Source organism: Leopardus geoffroyi, chromosome A1 (genome assembly GCF_018350155.1).
Source record: "Leopardus geoffroyi isolate Oge1 chromosome A1, O.geoffroyi_Oge1_pat1.0, whole genome shotgun sequence".
Taxonomy (NCBI): Eukaryota; Metazoa; Chordata; class Mammalia; order Carnivora; family Felidae; genus Leopardus; species Leopardus geoffroyi.
The window spans coordinates 14,948,384-14,972,581 of NC_059326.1; the positions used below are offsets into that span (position 1 = coordinate 14,948,384).

Below are 24,198 nucleotides of genomic sequence, written 5' to 3' on the forward strand. Positions count from 1 at the left end.
CCTGCTCTGGGGCTGCATTACCCTGACTGTGCAGTAAGCCCGAAATGAAAATTAAAAAACCAAAATTATTAGAAATCAGTGAGCGGGTCTTATAAGGTGCTAATTGTTTCTAACTAGTTACCAGGAGATGTCACTTTGGCTCCATTTCAATGCGACGATGCCCCAAATGTTCCTCAACAAGGCACACACAGCCCAAAATACAGCAGGCAAAACCAGTCTGTCAGAATTCTGTGCTAATCAGAGATACGCAATTGTCTGATCATGTGTAAGTTTATACACTAAGCTAATAATTAAAATCAAAACAAAATGAGTAGTTGACACTCCGACAACAACAAACTTTTTAACCTTAAAAAATATATAATAAGAATAGGGAGGAATTTTAAATTTTTTTTTTCAACGTTTATTTATTTTTGGGACAGAGAGAGACAGAGCATGAACGGGGGAGGGGCAGAGAGAGAGGGAGACACAGAATCGGAAACAGGCTCCAGGCTCTGAGCCATCAGCCCAGAGCCTGACGCGGGGCTCGAACTCCCGGACCGCGAGATCGTGACCTGGCTGAAGTCGGACGCTCAACCGACTGCGCCACCCAGGCGCCCCAGGAATAGGGAGGAATTTTAAAGTATTCACATTAACAATGTGGAGTGGGTTTGTTGAAAAAGAAAATAAACACTTTTTTTTTTTTTTACATCTCCTTAAAGAACATTGAAAAAATGTTAAAGCATGACAACTTTGAGAAGGTAATGCTGATTTGGTTCAAGTAACAAGGATGGGAAGAAACTTGTGTTAAATCTGTGCTGTCACTTGGTGGCTCCTCTGTCTGGTTTACCACATTCAAAGACGGCAAAACAATCTTGGGAAAGGGTGTGAGACTCCAACAAAGAACAATCTTGTGCTACAAGGAAAGTAACTGCTGAAAGGAGAGACAGAGCTGGCCACCAAACCCAAGATCACACAATACTCAAACTGTCATTTAGAATCTACTACGCTATCCAGAGGGCGCCTGGGTGGCTGAGTTGGTTGAGTGTCCAACTGTTGGTTTCAGCTCAGGTCATGATCTGAGGGTCATGGGATCATGCCCCACACTGGGCTCCACATTGAGTGTTGAGCCTGGCTTGAGAATCTCTCTCTACCTCTGCACCTCTCCCCCACTCGTGCTCTCGTTCTTAAATTAAAAAAAAAAATTAAAAAAGAAAGAATCTACTATACTATTCAGGAATTCAGTAAGACAAGACGAGGTTCCCTCATGCTAAAATGCTTCTATAAAATTGTGCAAATACACTATTCGACCCCTCATTAAAAAAATTTTTTTAATGTTTTATTTTTGACAGAGAGAGAGAGAGAGAGAGAGAGAGAGCACAGGGGAGGGGCAGACAGAGAAACAGAAGTAGACTCTGTGCTGATGGCAGAGAGCCCGATGTGGGGCTGACACTCACAAATGCTAAGATTGTGACCTGAGCAGACGTCAAATGCTTAACCGACTGAGAAATCCAGATGCCTCGATTTGACCCCACATTTTGACCCCACATTTTGACTACGTTTCTTTTAATCATAACTCTGAATTTCTTCCCACCACTAGAGATACTGCCTCTGTCTTAATTTAAAGTTGATTTATTTTCTGATTTTGTTAGAAAATAACTTTTCAGTTAATGTGCTAGTATCATTGACAACCATAAATCAGCAAATGTAATTATTCTGAATGGAAAGAATACATGGTCTTAATTTGGTTAAATAGCTCTGGGTATCCAGTGTTTAATCTCTCCCTAAATGGGGCCAAGACTGAAGAGATATGTATTATTCTTGATTAGAGAATCATCAATAGGTTTCATTCAAGTCCTAACAGAGGTATGAGTGGCAAAGGCCATTAAAAAATAAAAACATACAGTAAACCTCATAATTACTATAATAAACTTCCTATACACACAAAGCCATCTCAAAGTTTTATGGTGTAATTTATACTGCAAAAATAAAATAAAAGTTAATTTAGCAAAACCAAAGTATATTTGAGCAAAATGGCCTACTATTGTGATTTATAATAAAAAATATATACTTGGTCTTCAAACCATTTCTGGCACAGAGCTCCTAAAACCCTTGGAATTTCCTAAGTGATTAGAGAAATAAAGGCATCTTGATATGCATAAGGAGCCCCTTTCTACCACACCTGAATTTAGGTTAATGAGGAGACTTTGGGAAAGCAACTAACGATGGGTGACTGAAGCCGGGGGAACCAACAGTATGATTAGAGGGTAGGAATTTTCAGTCTCACCTCCGTGACCTTGGGGAGGGGAGGAGGGATAGTAGTTAAATCCAGTGATTGATTGATTGATTGATTGATTGACTGATTGATTTTTTTTTAAAGTTTACTTATTTATTTTGAGAGAGAAAGTGTGAGTGGGGGAGAGTGGCAGAGTGGACAGAGAGGGAGAAAGAGGGATAGAGAGAATCTCAAGCAGGCCCCATGCTGTCAGTGCAGAGCCAGACATGGGGCTCGATCCCACAAACTGTGATATCATGACCTGAGCCAAAATCAAGAGTCCAACGCTTAACCGACTGAGCCACCCAGGCACCCTAAATCCAGGGACTTAATCAATTGTGCCTATATAATGAAACATCCATAAAAACCCAAAAGGACAAGGTTCAGAAACCTTCCAGTTGGTGAACACATGAAGATTCAGTAGGAGTGGTGATCTCAGAGGCAGCATTTAAGCTCCAAGCTCTTTCCCTAATCCTTGCCCTATGTATCTCTTCCATCTGGCTACTCCTAAATTATAAGCTTTTACAATAAACTGGTAATCCAGTAAGTAAAATGTTCCCCTGAGGTCTGTGAGCCTCTCTAGCAAATTCATTGAATCAAAGCAGGGGTCCTAGGAACCTCTTCTCTGTTAGCCAACCCATCAGAAGCACAGGTGACAACCTGGATTTGATTGGTGGCTGAAAGGGGAGGGGGGGGTGGTAGAGACAGTCTCCTGGGACTAAGCCCTTAACCTTGGAATCTGATGCTATCTCTGGGTAGATAGTGTCAGAATTGGGCTGAATTGTAGGACATCCAGCTGCCGTCACAGACAATTGCTTGGGTGTTTGGGGGAAACACACACACACACACACTGGAATCCGTGACCAGAATTTTATAACCCCAAATTTGCTTTGACAGTTTGGGATTATCACCTATAGGGAAGCTTAACAAGGATGGCAAGATGACAAAGATCACACACGGTTTAAAGGAAATGGTGTAACACCCTACTTAGAGGTAGACCTGGGATTCCCGAACATGATGATTTGCTGGGTGGTTATCATACTGCTAGTTTTGTCCCAGTTTATTCAAGCCAAAAATCTTTGTGCTAAGACCGATTCTCAACTTAAAATGTAATGTTCTGGATGTCCAACACACCCCAACAGACAGCTAGAGCTGCAGAAGCAGCATCTGTCTGAATTGCTGTGGCATTTACAAAAGCCAAAACATATTTGCTTTTCAGCAAAGATAAAGAAAAAAAGAGAAAGTAAGGAAATAAAGCATGAGATTATCTTTGGAACTGACCAATGCCTACTGAAATATCAGAATATGGTAATTTCTTCCCTGAAATATTTAGGTACTTCAGGGATCTTGAAGAAATGGAATAATTTCGATTATTTTTAAGATACTAAAAGGTCTATGTTTTATTTGGTTTTCAAAAAAATCACATATGCATTTGTAAATTTATTAGATTGCTATTATACAAAGTATGGAAATAAATGTTCTCTAACAAAGTTTATTATTTAAAAATCTGCAAAGTCAATTCTACTTGGCCATTGGCTCCCATAAAGGATTTCCACTTAAAAGAAATAAACTAAGTCACTACCGAAAACTGACAGTGATGTGGTACCCAGATTCCTAGTTGACCAGGCCTGTGATGAGTGAGCTAGGAAGGTGTCCCTCCACAAGATCCCATATTAGGAGATTCTAGAAGTTTGCTCTATTTCCCCCTACTGCTGGAGCTTTTTCAGTGGCTCAGAGTTGTGATTTGTAAATTTCATATGTGACATCACTTAACCTCAGTCTGAAAATGACCCAATCTCTGGTTGCTACCTCCTCTAGGACTTCTTTAAGTTCCAAAGGTGGTATATTTAAAAGTACCTTAAGGGGCGCCTGGGTGGCGCAGTCGGTTAAGCGTCCGACTTCAGCCAGGTCACGATCTCACGGTCCATGAGTTCGAGCCCCGCATCGGGCTCTGGGCTGATGGCTCAGAGCCTGGAGCCTGTTTCCAATTCTGTGTCTCCCTCTCTCTCTGCCCCTCCCCCGTTCATGCTCTGTCTCTCTCTGTCCCAAAAATAAATAAACGTTAAAAAAAAAAAAAAAAATTTTTAAAAAAAAAATAAAAAAAAAAAAAAATAATAAAAGTACCTTAAGTGAGAGATACCTATAAAAATTTAATTTTTCCAGAAAATAAAGTTTCTCATTAAAAACTCTAGCAATTAAAATTTCTCTTGTGAATTATAGTAAAAACTGCCGAAGACTCAAATATATATTGAGACCTCGGAAAAGAAACTGAATAAAATTACGTGAAAGATATTATTTACATAATAAAATATAAAGTGCCTTCTGGATATTGTATTTTATGAGCCTATCTCAAATATACACAGCAACATTTCATCACCTTCCTAAAAGGCACTGGTTCAGGTAGACAATTTTGATAGTGCTATTAAAGGAAAGAGAAAAGATTCCCCAAAGGTACTTTGGGTCATTCTTCCATGGAAGTCACTCATAATATAATAGTACATAAAAAGAAGCTTACAGAAAATAAAATTTGAATGTGTATGTCAGGCCTATGGAAAATGTCAAGTTCTTAAATTCAAAGCAACAGAAAAATAACATAAAGAAAAAAAATTGAGAGATCCAAAATTTTACATTTACAACTGATATAAACAAAAAGTGGAGAAACTAAAATAAAAAAGAGAAAACAGAGTAAGGATCTACACAGAACAACGGGTTACTATAATGTGCAAAGCTTATTATAATTCACAAAAATGTAAGGTACTAAAGTATATGACAAAGGATAAAAACAAAATAAAATAGAAATAGAAAACACCACTAGGGACATTATAAATTGATAACCCTTTTTGAAAGCAACATGGTCACCTGTATTTGGAACCCCAAAAATATATATTCTCATTGCTAAAAATTTCTCCTAAGCACATCACAGAGTAACAAATAACAAAATTGCAATAGATACGTACAGCACTTGCCATAAAAACTAAAAATTAAATACCAACTCCTAAGTCTTTAATGATAAGTACAAAATCTGAATTTGCCACTCTGGGGAGTGAAAACAATCCTAAGTCGTGAGCTTGTTTTCAAAACAGCTTAGAAAACAAGATGTGTGGGGTGCCTGGGTGGTTCAGTCAGTTGAGCAGTTGAGTGTCTGATTTCAGCTCAGGTCATGATCTCGCAGTTCATGAGTTCGAACCCCACGTCAGGCTCTGTGCTGACAGCTCAGCTAGGAGCCTGCTTCAGATTCTGTGTCCCCTTCTCTTTCTGTCTCTCCCCTACCCATATTCTATCTGTCCGTTTCTCTCTCTCTCTCTCTCTCTCTCTCTCTCTCTCCCTAAGAATAAATAAAACATTAAAAAGAAGAAAAGAAAGCAAGATGTGTAGGGGCACTTGGGTGGCTCAATTAAGTGTCCGACTTCTGCTCAGGTCATGATCATGTGGTTCATGAGTTCAAGCCCTGCACTGGGTTCTCTGCTGTCAGCAAAGAGCCTGCATCAGATCCTCTGTCTCTCTCTCTCTCTCTGCCCATCCCTGACTTGCTGTCTCTCTCAAAATAAATAAATAAACTTTAAAAAATCTTAAAAAATGAAAAGAAAGCAAGATGTGTATGAAAAGATTTCACAAGGCAGTAAGTGATAATTGCTAAATACGTGGTCGAGGCAACCCTAACTCAGAAGAGAAAGAAATCACTTCTCACTTCCCACTGAGTGACCAATAAAGAAGAAATGGAATTCATGGTGACCTCAGAAGTGGGGGTAAGATTCTTCACTAGAGAAAAGAAAGAGGACAGCATTTCAGATAAAATAAAAATAATAATACGCTCTACTACACAGTACAGCCAAGGGATAGTCTGTGAGATATTAATATGTCTTTCTCAAAAGACCCGGGTTTCAGAAAGCTCCCATTGGTCTCAGCGTGAGGGAAGGGCTGGAGGTAGGACACAGGGAGAAGTCGAGAAAGCTACTATAACAGACCAGGAGAGGAGATGGAGAATTGACCTTTACACCTCTGCACTGGGGGCAGAGAGAAGCGGATGCAAGAGGAATACTTAGCAGATAGACTCGACTGACTAGACGGCAGAGACTGGCAACTGTCTGGATGTGGGACCCAAAGGAATCGGAGTCACATGATGAAAATGAAATCATAACATTGAAACTTCCATTTTGGTTGACTTCCCAAGTACCGCGATAGGTAAAATAAGAAGGGAACCAGGTTTGGACTCGATGCTAAGGAAAGAAATTCATTTGGTTGTGCACATACTAAATTTGAAGTTCCTAGGAGCCAACCAGTTGAAGATTTCCAGCAAGCAATTAGAAATATAAGCCTGGAGTTTGGAAGAAGACGCATGTGACAGCTGCAGAGATGGAACTGAAGAAAACGTTCTGGGAAACCATGCCCAGCTGGACAAGAAGAAACCCAGGGCAACACCAGTCTTCAAAGAGTGCCCAGAAATGGAGGAGCCGCTGAAGGGAACAAAGACAAATCAGGTGCCTGGAGCCATGGAAACTGAAAGCTGGTGAGTGTGTGGCTGGAAGAGAACCAGACATCAGCATCCAATGCTCCAGGGACATCATTGAGGATAAGGATTCCTAAGAGATCACTGGCCTGGCCACTAAAAGGCCACGTGTGGCCCTATAATGGCCACTTTCGTTCAGTAGTGATGCTGGCTACTTTCATTCATCCATTCATCCATCTATCCATCCATTCATTCTCTTTCCTCTTTCTTCCCATAATATATTGAGTACTTAAAACTACCATGCTGGGCAGTAAGGACACCAATGGTTCCCTGAGTTCTTGAGACTTTGATATAAAATGAACAAGTATATTACAGTGTCATCATGCTAATTAAGGAGCTGAAGTATGATTGCAAGTTGAGGAAGTATAGACAGCATATACTAATATTTCTTACCACAGAGCTCTGGGTTTGAGAGGCCAGAAAGACCAGGGCAAGAATGTTTGAGATTGTGGGAGATTTGTGCATCTGTCGGCTGAGGGATGAGGGTGGAGACGCTATCGGCAGAACAGGTTATTTGAATGTCTGCCATGTAGCAGATCCTGTGCTAACCCATGCTATTTAACCTGCAATCCTCAACACAACCCCATGAGTGAAGTATTAGCACACCACTTATCAGAGGGCACAATGAGGCACAGAGAGATAGGCAGCTGGCTCAAGGTCACATGGCTGGCAAAGGTGGAGCCAGAGTTCAAGTCAGGTGGTCTGACTCCAGAACCATAACTTAACCACGACATCATTATGCACCCTCAGGAGGGCACCCATCTTACAGTCCTCACAGGAGAAAAAGGGAAGCCGGGACACAGCAGAGCACAAGCAAAGAGTGCAGCCAAGCTTACTGCTGAGTGTATCAACGGGTAATAGGAGACACGGCCAGAAGAGAAGGAAGGGCAGGAGAAGGGCCACTGAGAGAAATACATGCAACACTGTGGGCTGTATTCCATACGTAAGTGGAGAGCCATTGTGAAGCAAAGGTATGGCACAAAGTGGTTTGTCTGTGGCCAGGTTTACATAGGCAGGAAAACTAGTTTAAAGACTATTGTATGGGACATATGCGTGTCCTAAAGGATTTGACCTAAGAGAGGCTACAGAATGGAAAAGCAAGAAGGTGCCTGAGTAGTTCAGTTGGTTAAGTGTCTGACTTCAGCTCAGGTCATGATCTCACAGATGGTTTGTGAGTTTGAGATCTGCATCAGGCTCTGCACAGACAGCACAAGCCTGCTTCAGATTCTCTGTCTCCCTCTCTCTCTCTGCCCCTCCTCTGCTCATGCTGTCTCACTCTCTCTCTTTCTCTCTCTCTCTCTCTCAAAAATAAATAAACATTTAAAAAAAGGAATGGAAAAGCAGGGACAAATACAGATTCCATAAAGAAGACAAAAACATTGAAAAAGAAAAACTAAGACATGTATTTTTAGCTCAGAAGCCTATTGTAATAGTACAGGGAAGAGATGACAAGTTTCAAGTGGTAGGAATATGAGGAGTTATTATTTAATTTTTTAAATGTTTTTACATCTTTCAGATTTTCTACACTGCTCACTGTGTAAAAATGTATCACTCTGCCAGTAAAAAAAATAGTAATATTGTGATGAGGACTTGGAAACTATAATAATGATGGTGGAAAGGACAAGCTGAAGAAACATCTTAAGCAAGATCAACAGAATTTAGTAACAGCTTGTATTTGAGGGTGAAGAAGAGAAGTCAAGAGGGATGTTAAGTTATACGGCAATACGATTTCACAAGATCCAGAATATGAGAAGAGGAATAAACTCTGGGTAATGGAAAAGAATGAGGTCACATTTACGCATGTTAAGCTTGAAAGGACTAAGGACAAGAGTATCAGTTAAATATATCCAGGTGCTGGGAGTGCAGAAGAAAGGTCTTAGTATTATTTGGGAGAAATGGGCCTTAAGAGTGGTTAACATAATCAGACCTGATGACATCATAGTAGATCTAAAGACAAGTAAGTGTTGGTCATCTAAGGGTGAGAGAAGTAAAGAAGGAAATCGCAAATCACCATTAGAACATCACCACAACAATTACTGTAGACAAATCCACGAGTAAATGCCAAAATTCATGAGCAAAAGCTTAAGGAGAAGCAAGACATTCACGGAGCCTCAAACTTTCTCCCCCAAATATTTATTAGCTACAAAGGGAAAAATAGTAACTTTAGAGTGAAGAACACTGGCAAAGACCACCTTAACCAATTTATCATGGTTAATCTCACCAGTAATAAGACACAGCAACATCCTGTACCCTGAAATGATGCACTGAAAGGAACACAGCATCATTTCTGTGGAATTCTTGCCACAAAGAGATAACTTCAATCTAATCATCAGCTAAACCCAAACTGAAGGATGTTCTACGAAATAACTGACCAAAATGGCCAAGTCATTAGAGACCAGGAAAGACTGAAGAACTGTCACAGCGTGGCAGAGATGAAGGAGAGGTGACAACTAAATGCAATGTGTGATTCTGGAACCAAAAATAAAAGGCCACTAGTGGAAAATTTGATGAAAGCTGAAAAAAGCCTGTAGTTTACCATTGTTCCAAAGGTAATGGTACCATGGTTGTGTAAGATGTTCCATTATGGGAAGGGCATCTGGGAACTCCCTACCTTTATGACAATTGTATTAAGTCCACATTAATTTCAAAATAAAAACTTTTAAACATGAGTACGGTAGCCTAGAACAAGGTTAAATTGAACCCCTATCTCACACTAACATTTACTAATATGACATCCATTAGAATACTTTTTAAAATGAAAACACAGGGCGCCTGGGTAGCTCAGTGGGTTAAGCATCCAACTCTTGATATTGGCTCAGGTCATGATCTCACAGTTCGTGAGTATGAGCCCTGCGTCGGGCTCTGCACTGACAGCACGGAGCCTGCTTGGGACTCTCTCCTTCTCTCCCTCTGCCCCTCCCCTGCTTGCATGTGTTCTTTCTCTCTCTCTCAAAATAAATAAATAAATGTAAAAAAAAATTTTAATAAAATGAAAACATAAAAATACTAGAAGAAAATGAGGAAACTGGCTTTATAATTACAGAGTACAGAGAACCCAAGAGGCATGAAAATCCAGCCATGAATGAAAAGCCTGATACATTTGATCATTTCAGGTTTTTTTTTTCAATTTGCATGGCAAAAAAACACAGTAAACAATGTCACTAGATAAAGGACAATCTGGGAAAAATACTCTCAATAAATATCGCGAAGAGCTAGTATCTCTAAAAGGAAAAAGTCCAAAAAAATAAAAAAATAAAAGGAAAAAGTCCTACAAGTCAGTAAAAAAAGACCCCGATCTGGTAGGAAAATGGTCAAAAGCTATGAATAAAAGAAACAAATGCATTTTAATTATATGAAAAGATGAAAATTAAAATAATAGATACACGCTTTCGTCTTCATAAGAGTTGGCAAATAGCAAAACGTTACACAAAACATTGTCTTGTTGAGGGTATAGGAAGACAGCCACTCTCATATATTACTGATAAGTGTGTAACTTGGTACCACATCTATGAAGAGGAATTTTGCAACAGCTCTTTAGACTTTAATACTTGTACCTCTCTATCCAGCTTGTACCTTTCTACTACTTCTGGGAATTTGTCCCACAAAGATTCTCCGACATGGATAGAAAACTTATACCTAAGGATATTCACTGCAAAACTGCATCTAAGAACAAAGGATTGGTCACAACCTAAATGCCCATCAATAAAAGACTGGCTACATAAATTAGGGCACGGTTGTATAAAGGAATACTATGAAGTCAGTAAAAAGAACATAGTAGTTCTAGATGTATGATATGACCTATTGTTAAGTGCACTGAGCAAGGAACAGAACTAGAAGCACAGTAAGTTACCTTCTGGACAAATGATAATGTATATCCTAACATGCACCGATATCTGAGATGATACTCAAAAATAAAAACAAGGGGCGCCTGGGTGACTCGGGCGGTTAAGCGTCCAACTTCGGCTCAAGTCACGATCTCATGGTTCATGGGTTTGAGCTCCACGTCGAGCTCTGTGCCGACAGCTCAGAGCCTGGAGCCTGCTTCGGATTCTGTCTCTCCCTCTCTCTCTGCCCCTCCCCTGCTTGTGCTCTCTGTGTGCGCGTCTCTCTCTCAAAAATAAATAAACGTTAAAAAAAAACTTTTAAACAATTAACAGTAACAAAAACTAGTAAACGGTTTGCTGTGGGGGAATTTGAGAGAGAGTATGTTTTCTAGCTCTTTAAGAATGAATTTCAAAAGTTTAATATAGCAGGGAGAGGCGCAGATATAAGAAGCCAGTGAATTAGAGAAACGAAGAAATCAATAACACCACATCAAGGGAAATAAAAATCGCCAGGAGAGCTGGGTGACCGGAAATCGTGGTTAGAGATTCCCTAACTGTGGGGTGAAGTGTGGATTCATTCCTGAAAGGTTCATTCTGATGGAGACTTGGGAACATCTCTTACACAGCAGCTCCGGAGTCAGACAGTATCTAGGGTGAAGTATGGGGGTCAAGGTGTGTGACAGCTGAGAAAGAAGGGCACTCATTTCTTATACATACATATCTGCTGTACAAATTAACTTACTTCTATCCAAAGGACAGCATACCTGAATAGTATTTATGTTAATGCTTAAAGGAAACATCTTGGCCTTCTTTTACCAACATGGCACAAGATGTTAAAAGAATGCTTATTTAAGACAGCAGAAAGATTCATGGTTGCCAGGGGTTAGGGAGGGATGAAAAGATAGAGCACAGAGGATTTGTAGGGCAGTACAATTATTCTGCGTGATACTACGATGCTTCATACATGCCATTACCCCTTCGGCAAAATTCACGGAACACACACAATGCCAAGACTGAACTCCAATGTAAACTATGGACTTTTGATGATAATGATGTGTCCGTGTAGATTCATCAATTATAACAAGTGCGCCACTCCGATGACGACAGGGGACACTTGTTCATGTGTCATGAGGGAGGGGTCTATGAGAAATATTTGTACCTTCTGCTCAATTTTGCTAAGAACCTAAAACTGCGCTGAAAGTAAAGCCTATTTAAAAGTAGGTGGGGTGGCTCAGTCCGCTGAGCATCTGAGTCTTGATTTTGGCTCCCGTCATGATCTCAGGGTTCCTAAGCTCGAGCCCCACCTCGGGCACTGTACTAAATGCAGAGCCTGCTTGGACTTCTCTCTCTCCTCCTCTCTCTAACCCTCCCCCACACAAGATCGCATGCTCTCTCTCTCTCAAAATAAATAAACAAACTTAAAAGAAATAAAGTAGTGGGATGAGGCGCTTGGGTGGCTCAGTCAGTTAAGTGTCTGACTTCAGCTCAGGTCATGATCTCGCGGTTTGTGGGTTCAAGACCCCCATTGGGTTCTGTGCTGACAGCTTGGAGCCTAGAGCCTGCTTCAGATTCTGTGTCCCCCTCCCTCTTTTTGCCTCTCCTCCACTCGCACTCTGTCTCTCTCTCAAAAAAAAATAAGCATGGGGCGCCTGGGTGGCGCAGTCGGTTAAGCGTCCGACTTCAGCCAGGTCACGATCTCGCGGTCCGTGAGTTCGAGCCCCGCGTCGGGCTCTGGGCTGATGGCTCAGAGCCTGGAGCCTGTTTCCGATTCTGTGTCTCCCTCTCTCTCTGACCCTCCCCTGTTCATGCTCTGTCTCTCTCTGTCCCAAAAATAAATAAAAACATTAAAAAAAATTAAAAAAAAAAATAAGCAAACATTAAAAAAATTTTTTTTAAGTGGAGTGGATGGCTATCCCTCAACACATACATTACTGATGCTTGAGGGTCTCATAAAGAAAAAAATCAATCAGTTAATTCTTGGGATCTATATTACATCTTTCTTCTAATAATTTAAAGGTTTTAAATGTCATTCCTTCATTTATCTTCACAACATTTACACACCTATAGTGGAACATAAATAGTGTAAAATTTGGGGGAAAGAGGCAATATTGGGAATATGAGGCCAAGTTTCAAGGTAAACCACTTGCAGAAATAGGTCTGCAATTCAACTTTCCTTATTAATTATCCTGACTTCTTCAATGTATTAAGGCCACTTTGAAGGCAAACAACTAAAATTGCCATCCATTGTCTGCTCTTACATATGTGTGTGCGTGTGTGTGTGTGTGTGTGTGTGTGTGTGTGTGTGTGTATTCATCCATGCATAGACAGACACACCTATAATCATACATAAACACACATACACACTCATACATTTATACTTCAGGCAAAGAATCAGCTCTGTTGATGCTCTTTGAACAAATTTAGGCATAATCATCTGTGTATAATAATAATTTAAAAACAGTGCAGGGGCGCCTGGGTGGCTCAGTCAATTAAGCATCTTTGGCTCAGGTCATGATCTCACAGTTCTTGAGTTTGAGCCCTGGATCAGGCTCTCTCTCTCTCTGTCAGCACAGAGCCCATTTCAGAACCTCTGTCCACCTCTCACACTGCCCCTGCCCCACCTGTGCTCTGTCTCTCAAAATAAATAAATAAACTTAAAAAATAAAAACAAAAACAGTGCAAGTGACCCTGAGACTGTTAGAAATAAAGAAACTCACATATGTCATTGTAATTCAGAATTTCTAGTATGAGATGAGAAAGAACAGACTTAAAAAAAAAAAAACAATTAGAAGTCAAACACACTTGTCACTGCATCCACTAAAAGGATTTAATTTAAAACTCAAACATCAGCATATTGGAAGGGGAAATGAGAAGCTAATAACATGCATTGACGTTTACATAAAATTAGTATGTAAAGTGAGAGATATGAACCTAATGATGAATATGAAGTAACGGTTTGCATTTTAACAGACTAAGCAAAAATGTAATTGACAAAGAGGCCAATCTAAATGAATTTCCAGCTACTTCAACACTAAGTGCAGCTGCATGCTGGCAGTATTATAAATGAGAAAAAAAAAAGTCTGTTTAAACTGGATTTTTAAAAAATGCAGCCAATATGTGAACTTACACACTGTACCGAAGTTATCATTCATTCAATCAGAAAAAGGAATTTTTTCCCAAAAAGTAAATTTTTAACATCAGAATAGTCAATCTGCAGTTGCTTTATATCGATTGAAGAGAAGAGTATTTGGAGGTAAGTGAAAATACTAAAGTGTTGCCGGGAGCTGTATCTGTCATTCCTGGAATTAAGTCAAGGTTAAAAACATTTGTTTTCAAGAAAAATCTAATACTATAAAATTTCATTTGAAAGCCACTAAGAATACCCCACTTGGTATCTCATTTGTGGCAGTTATGAGCTCAAGCTCAGGCACCAGCTATCCCGGGTTCAAAATCCTAACTCTACCACTTCTTGCTGTGTGACCTTGAGCAGCTCACTTAACCACACTTCCCTCATCTTAGTAGAAGGATGGTAACAGTGCCTAGCTCCTGGGATCACTGTGAAAATTAAATGTATTCATATATGCAAGACAGATGCTCCAGAAGTGTGAGCGGTCATTACTCTCAGGATAGCAGTCTCTTAGAGAGCGCATTCTTGTGTTTAAAAAACTGACAAAGAAGATGGTGGTGAGCATTCCATGATCTTCCTGTTCCTTGTACGTAAAGAACTGTTGGTTCCCATCTCTCACACCTTCTCCTCGGTGGATGGGAATCACGGGAATATCTGTGGCCACTTCTCAGGAAAGATCAATTCTGGGAGGGAAACTGACTGAAACACACCTCCCCCACCCCACAGCTGCTGCACAAGGGACTCTAGACCCAGTGAGGAGCCAAGCCCGGCTGTCTTAAAATGTGTTTCGAGATGTTGGCATATTTTCTCTGTATTACCGTCAGTCCTCAAAGGGGTGGTGTGATGACTGATCATGCACCTGACTTTGCATTTCACCTTTATCCAGATCCTTCAGAATAGCCCACCAAATGTTTTATTTAACCCCGTATTTTCCAAGGTCAGGAAAAGGACAGGGCACAAAAATCAAAGCTGATGCAGAAAGATTTCATGTTCATTCTTCCCCTTTAATTTACTGAAAGTGCCAGCTTCTGAATAGAAGGAAGAAGGCCAAGTCTACAGGCATCTTGGCAGGGTGACGAGTCACTGAAAAGAGATGTGAATTCCCACATAATAAACACACCAAACCCAGGCTCTCCACACCCTCTCAAGTCCAGTCATACTGCGACTGGACTGGCACCCCTGCCAGCAGATCAAGGGAAGGAAAACGGGAGGAAGACACAAGACGCCCTCAGCCTTAAAACACATACAAACTCTGGTTCCAGAGGAGGGCAAGAGGGCTCGCCTGTGTGCCATTAAGGGGACAGGGGCCCCAAACCCCCAGCTCCCTGCACAAGAGAGGGAGGGTATTATGTGCATGGCATTCCTCCAGGATCCAGTAAGACAGCGGGCCTGGGCAGACATATCTGGAGTAGAGATGAGCTCAGGGTGAAGTCAAGCCTTCCAAACCTCTAAATTTCCTTTCCCGTCTTCCTCTGTGCTGAAGGCTACTTCATCACCACCCTGACAACTCAGACTTAGGAATTCCCACTCTCTAGAGATCAGTCAGCCTCGTTTACACCTTAGCATGAATGTAACCTGTTATTTCTCTCCAAGTCATTTTACTTGGTTTGTGATTTCTTTTTTTTTTTTTTTTAATGTTGATTTATTTTTGAGAGAGAGAGAGAGAGAGAGACAGACAGAGCATGAGCGGAAAAGGAGCAGAAAGAGAGGGAGACACAGGATCCAAAGCAGGCTCCAGGCTCTGAGCTGTCAGCACAGAGCCCGACACAGCGCTTGAACTCACAAATGGGGAGATCATGACCTGAGCCAAAGCCGGAAGCTTAACCAACTGAACCACCCAGGGGCTTCTTTGCTTGTGATTTCTAAGGTGATTGATTATAGGCTTTCTGTGCCGCTCCCGTGGCGTTGGGACTGAAGCAAGTGTACCTATTCTGCTTGCACAAGACACCACACCTCATCCAGGGACTAAACGGTCTCATTTCCACATGAAATGTCTAAAACAGATAATTACTGTTAACCTAAATTCAACTTTAAGAAACAATAAACTGAACAGATTCATTCCTTTATATTCTCAGGTAACCCAGAAAGACGAGAATCCTTTAAACTCAAAAGGAAGCACCATATGAGAAAGAGATGCCAGAAAACCTAATTTTTAGTCCCGTATCAACACTACCTTACCATGTGACCATAGACATGTCACTCGAATTTTCTAGGCCTCAGTCTCCAGTGACAGAATTGATGGGCTTGCTACCTACATAAGGTTCCCTTCTACTCAAAACTTTCACGATCCATTAGGTATTTTCAGTTCAAGTAATTTCAGACAGCAAAAGTTCATTTGCATCTAGAAATGAATACGAACGATGTGATTAAAGATATAAAAACAGGCTTTTAAAATTAATGTAGCATGGGTATGAGAAAAGAAACAGAGAATGCAGGAGAATTAAGACACCTTTTCCCTCAGTCCATCGTTATAAGAAGCCTGACCTAATAACATTAGCGGGGTTTTTTTCTTCCTTTTTCCACTACAGTACAGCAGAGTGAACTCCCAGATCTGTGAACCATAAGGGTCGGAGCTGAATGAGGCTGATGTGTCTTAGCGATCAAGTGCGGGTGCCTAGAACAATGAGGAAACCTGAGAAAGCATCCTCTAGGGTCCCTTGGGAGTTCGCGCTCACCTTCCACCAGTTGGTCCAGGCTGGAAATCTTCTTGAGCCCATCAATGGTGTAGATCGTTCTCACTCCCTGGGGCAAATTCACGTTATCCGACAGAGTTCGGGTCAAGTCAGCCAGCAGGGCCTCAAAGGATCGGAAGCGGTCTGGAGAGATGGCATACACAATCCCTTTGAAGTATCGATCTCCGTTTCGATAGAAACGAACTTTCTTGGCCTTCTTCTCAGAGCTGAGGGTCTGCAGCGTGCGGGTTCGGTAGAAGCTGCAGTGGGCGCTGTGCGTTGGGCTCGGCAGCCCATTCACCCGCGACCCTCTGCTGTATCTCTGCGCCTTGTCCCGCTCGTCAAAGTGCTCCAGCTCCATATCTCTGCCGAAGGACATGATGGAGTTAAAGTGGAACCTAGGAGGCACAGAAGGAAAAAAAAAAAAAAAAAAACAGAGACACATACTGATGTTATTTTAAGACCATGATTTGAAAGGCTCAGCTCCAGAGCAGCTGGTGGAAATATCGCTGCAGTTGATGATATATTTAATATGAGTTATCAAGTTGGAAGAGAAGGAAGACAACGAAGAAGTACAAGAGGCAGCCTCTGCGGAAACAGCTTATTAATCAACCCCAGGTTCATTAGAAACAGCTCCTATGTATTCACCACCTATTGGGTTCTGGACAGCTGTTATTTCCAAGTCACAACAAACCCTTCCAAGGACTATTATCCCTATTTACAGATGAATAAAATGAGGCACAGCAAAATGTCTTCAGGTCCTACAGTTGGGAAATGCTTGAACCGAGACCCCCCACCCACATTTGCTGGGCTACAAAGCCCAAACCTCCCTACCATGGGCTCACTCTGGTGGGAGAGGGAAGAGAAGCTTTCATATTACACAGGGCTAAAGATAGTAGTGGTGGTGGGCCAGGAAACAAAAGAGGCGGTCAGCATTTAACAGTCACATTATAAACTTCTCATGCAGCTTTGCACTCCCCCTGGCCAGATGGAGAGCAAACTGAATCAATCCCTGGGTTCTAACAACTGAAGATTTTCCAACACATTCATATATTAGCAGCATTTTCTAAAAGTGATTTCACCGTAACTCCTTTACTGACATTTAGTGCTTCAGATAAGTTGGGTTAAAAAAAAAGAAGAAAAAGGAGGAGGAGGAAGAGAAGAAGAGGAAAAAGAAGAACAAGAAGGGAGAAAAGTTACTTCCTGGGAGGGCTCTGCCTCTCCTTCCACTTTGTCTTTGCCGCTGAGAGAACAGGAGCTTAGAGATGCTGAGCAAGTACATTCCTCAAGGTGACACAGCTAGTCCAGGACCAAGTCTGGATCAACATCTTTAAGCCTCACTTCCTCAACTACACATAGGGAAGCTAATCATACCTACCTTAAGGATTAATACCTGAAGCACTTGGGAGAGTGTCTAGCATGAGATAAGTATTAATGTTGTTTATTAATAAAATCTGCTTTTCTCGTAAATGTCACAGAAACAACTAGTAGGAAAAGAATCTCCCCCTTTTCTGGTAAGGAAAAGCTCCTTATGGGTCTGCCTGATTTTCATCTTATGACCTTCTGAAAGGTATATGCTTGTACCCTCACGGTCCCCATTTTACTTTCTTTTTTTTTTTTTTTTAATTTTTTTAATGTTTATTTTTGAGACAGAGAAAGACAGCATGAGCAGGGAAGGGGCAAAAAGAGAGGGAGACACAGAATCTGAAGCAGCTCCAGGCTCTGAGCTATCAGCACAGAGCCAGACACAGGGGACAAACCCATGAACCGCTAGATCATGACCTGAGCCAAAGTCGGACCCTTAACTGACTGAGCCACCCAGGTGCCCTAGTCCCCATATTACTTTCTATGGAGCCCTGTCATCAGCAAGCTGCCTGTGGGATCAATTCATCCTTGCTAAGAGGTTAGCTGATAAAGGCCTGTGGCCTAACCTTGCAGGGGATCCACATTTTAACAGAATGATCTAGAAAGCTTTCAGAAGAAAGTTTTGATGACAAAATTTCAGGCATGATGAAACACAATATAAGGGAAAGGGAAAATCTGGGGCAAGAACCTTACGAGTGCTCCCCAAATCCCACCCAAAAGACAAGGTTGCCTTTCTGAAGGTCAGTCCAGCCTCCCTGACCTTTCCTTGACCCTCAGTAAACTAACCTCTGGTCTATTCAGAGTGGCTAAAAATTCATGTTTGAAAGTACTGCTAGGGATTGTGCACTCCTGAAATGAAGTGGCAAAAGCTAATGTTTACTGAATGTCTATGATGTGGCTGACACTATTATTCAGCAATCGATTATTGTGTAATCTGCTAAAAATTCCCTTCTAAACCTCACAATAATCCATTGAGGTCAGTAATATTATTACGATTGAAGGTGAGGATAGGATATATCTATCCAGGGTCCCGGAGTTATCATAATTGAGGGAGCTGGGATTTGAACCTGGGTTTACTCTGACTGACTCGGAAGCTGGCACTCCCTCCTTTCTACCCCATGTGATAGGTCTTCGAGGCCAGACTCCCTGAGATCCTCCCTAGATCCATTCATCCATGTAAAGTAGGGGTTTTTTTAAAATAGCCCTGTGACCTTGGGGAGGTCACTCTGCGGAAGGCCCCATCTCCAGACAGAGTGGGTAGTGGTCACCTGGCCTCTATTATCTTTACTTGCTCAGGATTCCATTGCTGACCCCAATGGGGGCCAGGGTGTGATTCAAACCTGGACTGATGAGCAGTTCAGTATATTTTTTCCTACAAATATGAAAAAAACTACCTCAGGCCTCTTAATAACTCATAATAGTCTAAATTTGTATCTTCCAGAAAAAGTTGTAGCATACGTAGGTAGATACGAATCAGTTTCATTGATTTCGAAGTTGGATAACTTTGAAACAGTGATCACTTGATATCTAGTTCTTCAGGCAACTATTAACTGAGTAACAGAACCAATACTTTGTCCATGGTATCACAACTGCTCCTACTGTTTGGTCTCTTCTCAAAAGGAGCTCTTTTGTCTTCCAAAAAGGGGTGTTTGTATGAGGGGAGGGGACAATGGGGTACCATGCTAACTCACTAAGCTCTTCAAACTTCATATATTATAGAGGCCAATTTGGCTTTTGAAGTTTCTGTTTTATTCGTTTCTTTCTTTATTTTTCAATTTTTTTTAAGTTAGAGCAAGAGAGAGAGTGGGGGAGGGGCAGAAAGAGGAGAGAGAATCACAAGTGGGCTCCATGCTGTCAGCACGGAGCCCAATGTGGGGCTCAGACTCACAAACCGTGAGATCATGACCTGAGCCGAAGTTGGACACAACCAACTGAGCCACCCAGCTGCCCCTATTTTTAAAGGCAGTAATCAATCTTCCAACCCTAGAGGTTTCCTCACAAATCTATACAAACCAAAAGACAACAAGCAGGACCATAGCGAAGGATGACACAATTGTGTCACCAGTGTGCTGATGTAGTCTGAAGGGGCTTTAATCTAGTGATTCACAATTTGCAAAAGCCAAATAATTTGACAACTGATGGAAGTCCCTAGAGGAATCAGAAATAGAAAAAATTAAAACGGAAAAAAAAAGTTGATTTTATTTGTCTGTTTCCTCAAACTTGATCATACATTCAACCAGGACAAGTACCACATCTTTGACTTCCTTTCACTGAGCCTGCCCAAAAGTCAGCAATGATGTTGGCAACAAAGAAAAACCGCACTCGGAGTGAAATCATTTTCAAGGCTACAGCTACCACTAACTGGATGGCAAAAACCACACTACACACTAATGTTCCAGTAATCATGTGCGGCATCAAAAGAGGTGTTCCTTCTCCTGTCTTGGCTGTCTCAGCTCTTCAACTGGCTCGGTCATATATTTGAACCAAGGGGTCCTGAAGAAGAGTCACTGGGCTTCCACAGGTCCTTGCTTTCTGCACAGGAAGACTGCCAAAGCACAGAGACACAGGTTCACAGACCGTAGGTGGCTAGAGGCCTGGGTACACATGTGTCACGGTACCAAGAAGGGAAACCACACCGCCCTGGCCACAGAGATCATAGACACTTGGGAGGGGAAAGACGGGGCCCGGCTCTTCTCAGAGATATTCTATAAACACTGCCATCCCAAGAAATCAGCACCCTCAATTGTCTTCTGTGGAATTTCTCACCATTTTGAGGAAACTCTGTGTTCCTCCTTCTCTAGAGGAGGACATGAGTTCCCGTTTCAGAGATTTCCACAAACACACACACCCCCACCCCAAGATATAATTTGGCATAAAGATGACCACATCTAAATAGATGCTGGAGCTGTAAGTCCCAAGGCATATTTTGCCAGTGGGATTAGGATGCAGGTGGATGGGCAGGTATGGAATAAGAGGCACACACATACCTTCAGAGTACACGCATCATGCTGGACACAGATCGCACAGGATGTGTGCCAATCTTTTATAATGTTCCTGCAGATAACCCCTCTCGAAATCCCTTCTCAATGGCCTTCATGTGACATTTCACACCTAAAGGACTGTCCTACTTTCCTTTCCAGTGGAAAGGTGATATATTTAGGAACATTCATAAAGCGTATTCACGAAACACCCTGCAGTGTGGCCGCTGAACGCGTGTGCACCATAATCTGGACACACACTCACAGGTGTGGAGAGGGAGCCGGTTTGAATGAAACCTTTCATTTGCTCCATCTCTTACAAGCATTTCCTTGCTAAATCCAGCAGTGATTCCGCGCAAACCTGGTTTTCAAAAGCAGCCTCTTTTGTGGGGCAATGCAGGGCTGTGCGTGCGCTCCCGCTAGGAGGAAAATGCCATTTCCTCTCCGCATGCTTTTAGCACTGCAGGTACTAATTTCTACATGAGGCAGGCTCGCTGTCCCCGAAGGAACTTGAGACCCTGTAAATGTACTCGCAACACCCACACTGCAGCCACCCACCACGCACAGATCGCCCCATCTTCACGCACACAACCCTCCCGGGCACACGGGAAAGCACACACACAATAAGAGGCCTGGCCAGGCCACTCCTTCTAGGCGCAGACTTGGTCTTCGCTCGGCGGCCAGTTCTGACAATGACAAACACCTCGCCCAGCTCCTCCGCCCTGGCTCTCCATCTCCACTAACAACGTGGCGAAAAGCCTGGCGGGGATGGGGGGGGGGGGGGCGGGGGAGAGCTCGCCCTACTCCCCATTTTAAGCCCGGTGGCACCAGACAAAAGAGGCAGGTGCCAGCAGCCCCGGAGCCGCCCCTACAAACCGTCCCCGGCCGGGGCCAGTCTGGCCAGGGCAGGGCAGCTCCTTTCGAGGAACTGCGGGCGGGGTGGCGGCGGCGGGCCGAGGGGGGCGCCCGCCCTGCCCTCCGCGCCCCGGGCTACCTCGGCGCCCCGTGGCTGCGGGAAGAGCAGGCGCCGCGAGCCCCCGGCGGGGCCCCCGGCCAACCCTGCCCGCGGCTCCCTTCCCCAGCAAAGGCAAACCACGCACCGGTCCGCGGAGAGACGCCGCCGGGGGTCTTTGTGGCCGCGCTCGGGGCCGCCTCCTGGTGCTGTCCTCACCCGGCTGGGCGCGGCCGGGGCTGCGGGGCTGCGGGGCGGCGGCGGGGCCGGGACTGGGCTGCAGCAGCTGCTGGAGCGCGGGCGTCTCGGCTGCAGCCGCTAGCGCAGGGATGTGCCTCGGCCGGTTCTCATTGAAATGCGGCGCTTCGCACAGCCTCGCTCCAGCCTCTCTCCGGAGGAGGGCGGCGGCGGCGGGCGCGCTCCCTTTTCTTGTGGCTCACTGGCTCACACGCCCTCCCCGCTCCGTCCTTCCCCTCCTCCGCGTGCGCGCTCCGGCGCCCCCGCCCTTCTTGGCCGGGCGCACCCACCACGGCTGCGCCCGGGGTCCGCCCCCTCCCCGCGCCCTCTATGACCGCAGCGACCTCGGTGCAGCTGGCTTGAACAAACCCCCAGACCTCCCCCATTCCTCGGGAGTGGTTGTCTGGAGATAGGGGAAGATCGGATGGGGGCCTGGGGACAGAGGAAGAGAACGTGGAAGGGGCCAGGTCCGAGCCAGGAAAAGTGCGAGATGGAGAGGTGAGGGGTGGAGAGGTGAGAGGCGGCGCAGCGGTGAGGCCCCCTCCCTCTGGGGAGACAAGGGAAACAGTTACTTCCTCCTCCCCCACCCCCGCACACACAGCCCCCCACACATACTTCATGATTTAACACTTGCCAGGATTATGGGAGCCAACGTGATCCACTCTCGTCCCTCTTGTCCGAGAGGCATCCATGCACTTCCTCCAGGGAGGACCTACCCCCTACTCTCCCAGTCTACACACTGTAGTAGACCCTTTATTGGGAAGGACCAGATCTGTTCACAGACCCCACCAGTCATCTCCATTTGACCCCAGGACTTGAGTCACCCTTAAAATAGTGAACTCTGCTTAGAGCTGAATATGTCACACTGGACGCTTGATAACTTAAAGGCCAGGTTTCACTACTGGAGATCTGGGGATTGCCAAAGCTAGCGGTCAGCACTGGAAAGCCCCATTAGCTCACCACAAGCCTTCCCTCCCGGGCAGGAATGTTCTCAGAACCCAGGCTGTTCACAGCTTCCTCCAGTGTTTGCACAAAAGCCCAGGGAGTGGGAACAGGTTGCTGACTTGTGAAACCTTAGCCGGCTTCACTGGGCAGCCTAAATTTTGGTCCAGTTAATCTCCTTCAGTCAAGTTTCTTGGGACATGTATCTGTCCCACATATGCACACATGTGTATTTTTCTCTCTCTTCAGCATGAAACTTTCCGTGGAAAATCAAAATTTTATTTTTCTCTTGCCCAGTGAGCCCAGTTACAGATTTGACTTCTTATTAATAAGAGCTAATCTGAAATATTTTCAAAGTATTATGTAAATACTAAATAATTACCATTTGTTATAAAATGCCACTCAAATGAGATACATGTTGCATATTCAACAAGTTGCTGCAATATTTATTTTTGAACTGTTTAATAGCCCAGGGATGTGGGTACATGAACTCAACAAATTAACTAAATGCAAAGTACTGAGACTTTCCCTTCAAATTCTAATGCAAAATGAAGGCCCAAGGGGTAAGTGCAGAGAAAGTGAGGAGCCAAGTGTATTTTCTTGAGAACGGAAATCAGAACTTCTATTTATCTTTTAAGTGACAAATACGATGCAATGTCTGCCAAAATGCTAAACCAAGAAATAAATTCCATTTCCTAACCCCTATGGATATTCTATCAGGGTCATTTCTCCAGCACTTTAAGTAATTCAACCATAACTTAGCATTTTCCTAGCTGGCCTACCTGGAACATGCAGATAACGTGTTTAAAACAATAAAACACCTTTGAGTTTGATTCTCTCAGTTGCAAACTGCTCTCACTGGAAGTAGTTGGGCATCATTTAGTCTTTCGGGAAACCCAGGGCACTGATAATAGAGGGGCACGCTCAGTAGCCACAGGCTACTACACTGTGGTCATATTCAGTCAGAACAGCAGGCTGGCACTAGCTGGCACCCAGTGACCTGACAGAAGTAATTACAGGAGTGCGTAAGTTACTTCTAGGAAGTTTAATGAATTTAGCCAGGAAACTCCTAATTCAAGTAATTTTCAAAAAACTGATGTTGCTTCCTTGACATTCCCAGGGTATCGATCAAAGAAGTGACTGGAATTAATGCATCCTTTCCTCATGAAAATCTGAAGTTAACGGAGATCTCACTGCAACCCCCGGAAACTAACGCTGTCCGAGCCGTGCACCCCAGTTGCCTTTGCAGGCAGACTGCCACAGCTCCGCATCCTACAAGATTGACAGTGGCTTGGCCACAGCTCTGTCAATGACTCCCAGTAACCGACCGTTTGCTATTTGCT

General features: G+C 43.4%; 1 protein-coding gene across 5 annotated transcripts in view; it reads right to left on the reverse strand.

Annotated features, from left to right (window-relative positions):
• The window catches only part of DCLK1 (doublecortin like kinase 1), a 349,882-nt gene extending 327,729 nt beyond the window's left edge, over nt 1-22,153 (reverse strand). For 4 of the 5 annotated variants that reach the window (XM_045473943.1, XM_045473936.1, XM_045473962.1 and 1 more), the window contains exons 1-2: nt 21,825-22,125; nt 16,385-16,779 (exon numbers count right to left, since the gene is read on the reverse strand). In XM_045473943.1, coding sequence (XP_045329899.1) covers nt 16,385-16,760 — 376 coding nt within the window. In that variant the 5' untranslated portion in view covers nt 16,761-16,779; nt 21,825-22,125. Of the gene's footprint in view, nt 1-16,384; nt 16,780-21,824 lie in introns of all 5 variants that reach the window. The other variant, XM_045473971.1, reaches the window with a different exon arrangement.
• Nucleotides 22,154-24,198: the final 2,045 nt, after the last annotated feature.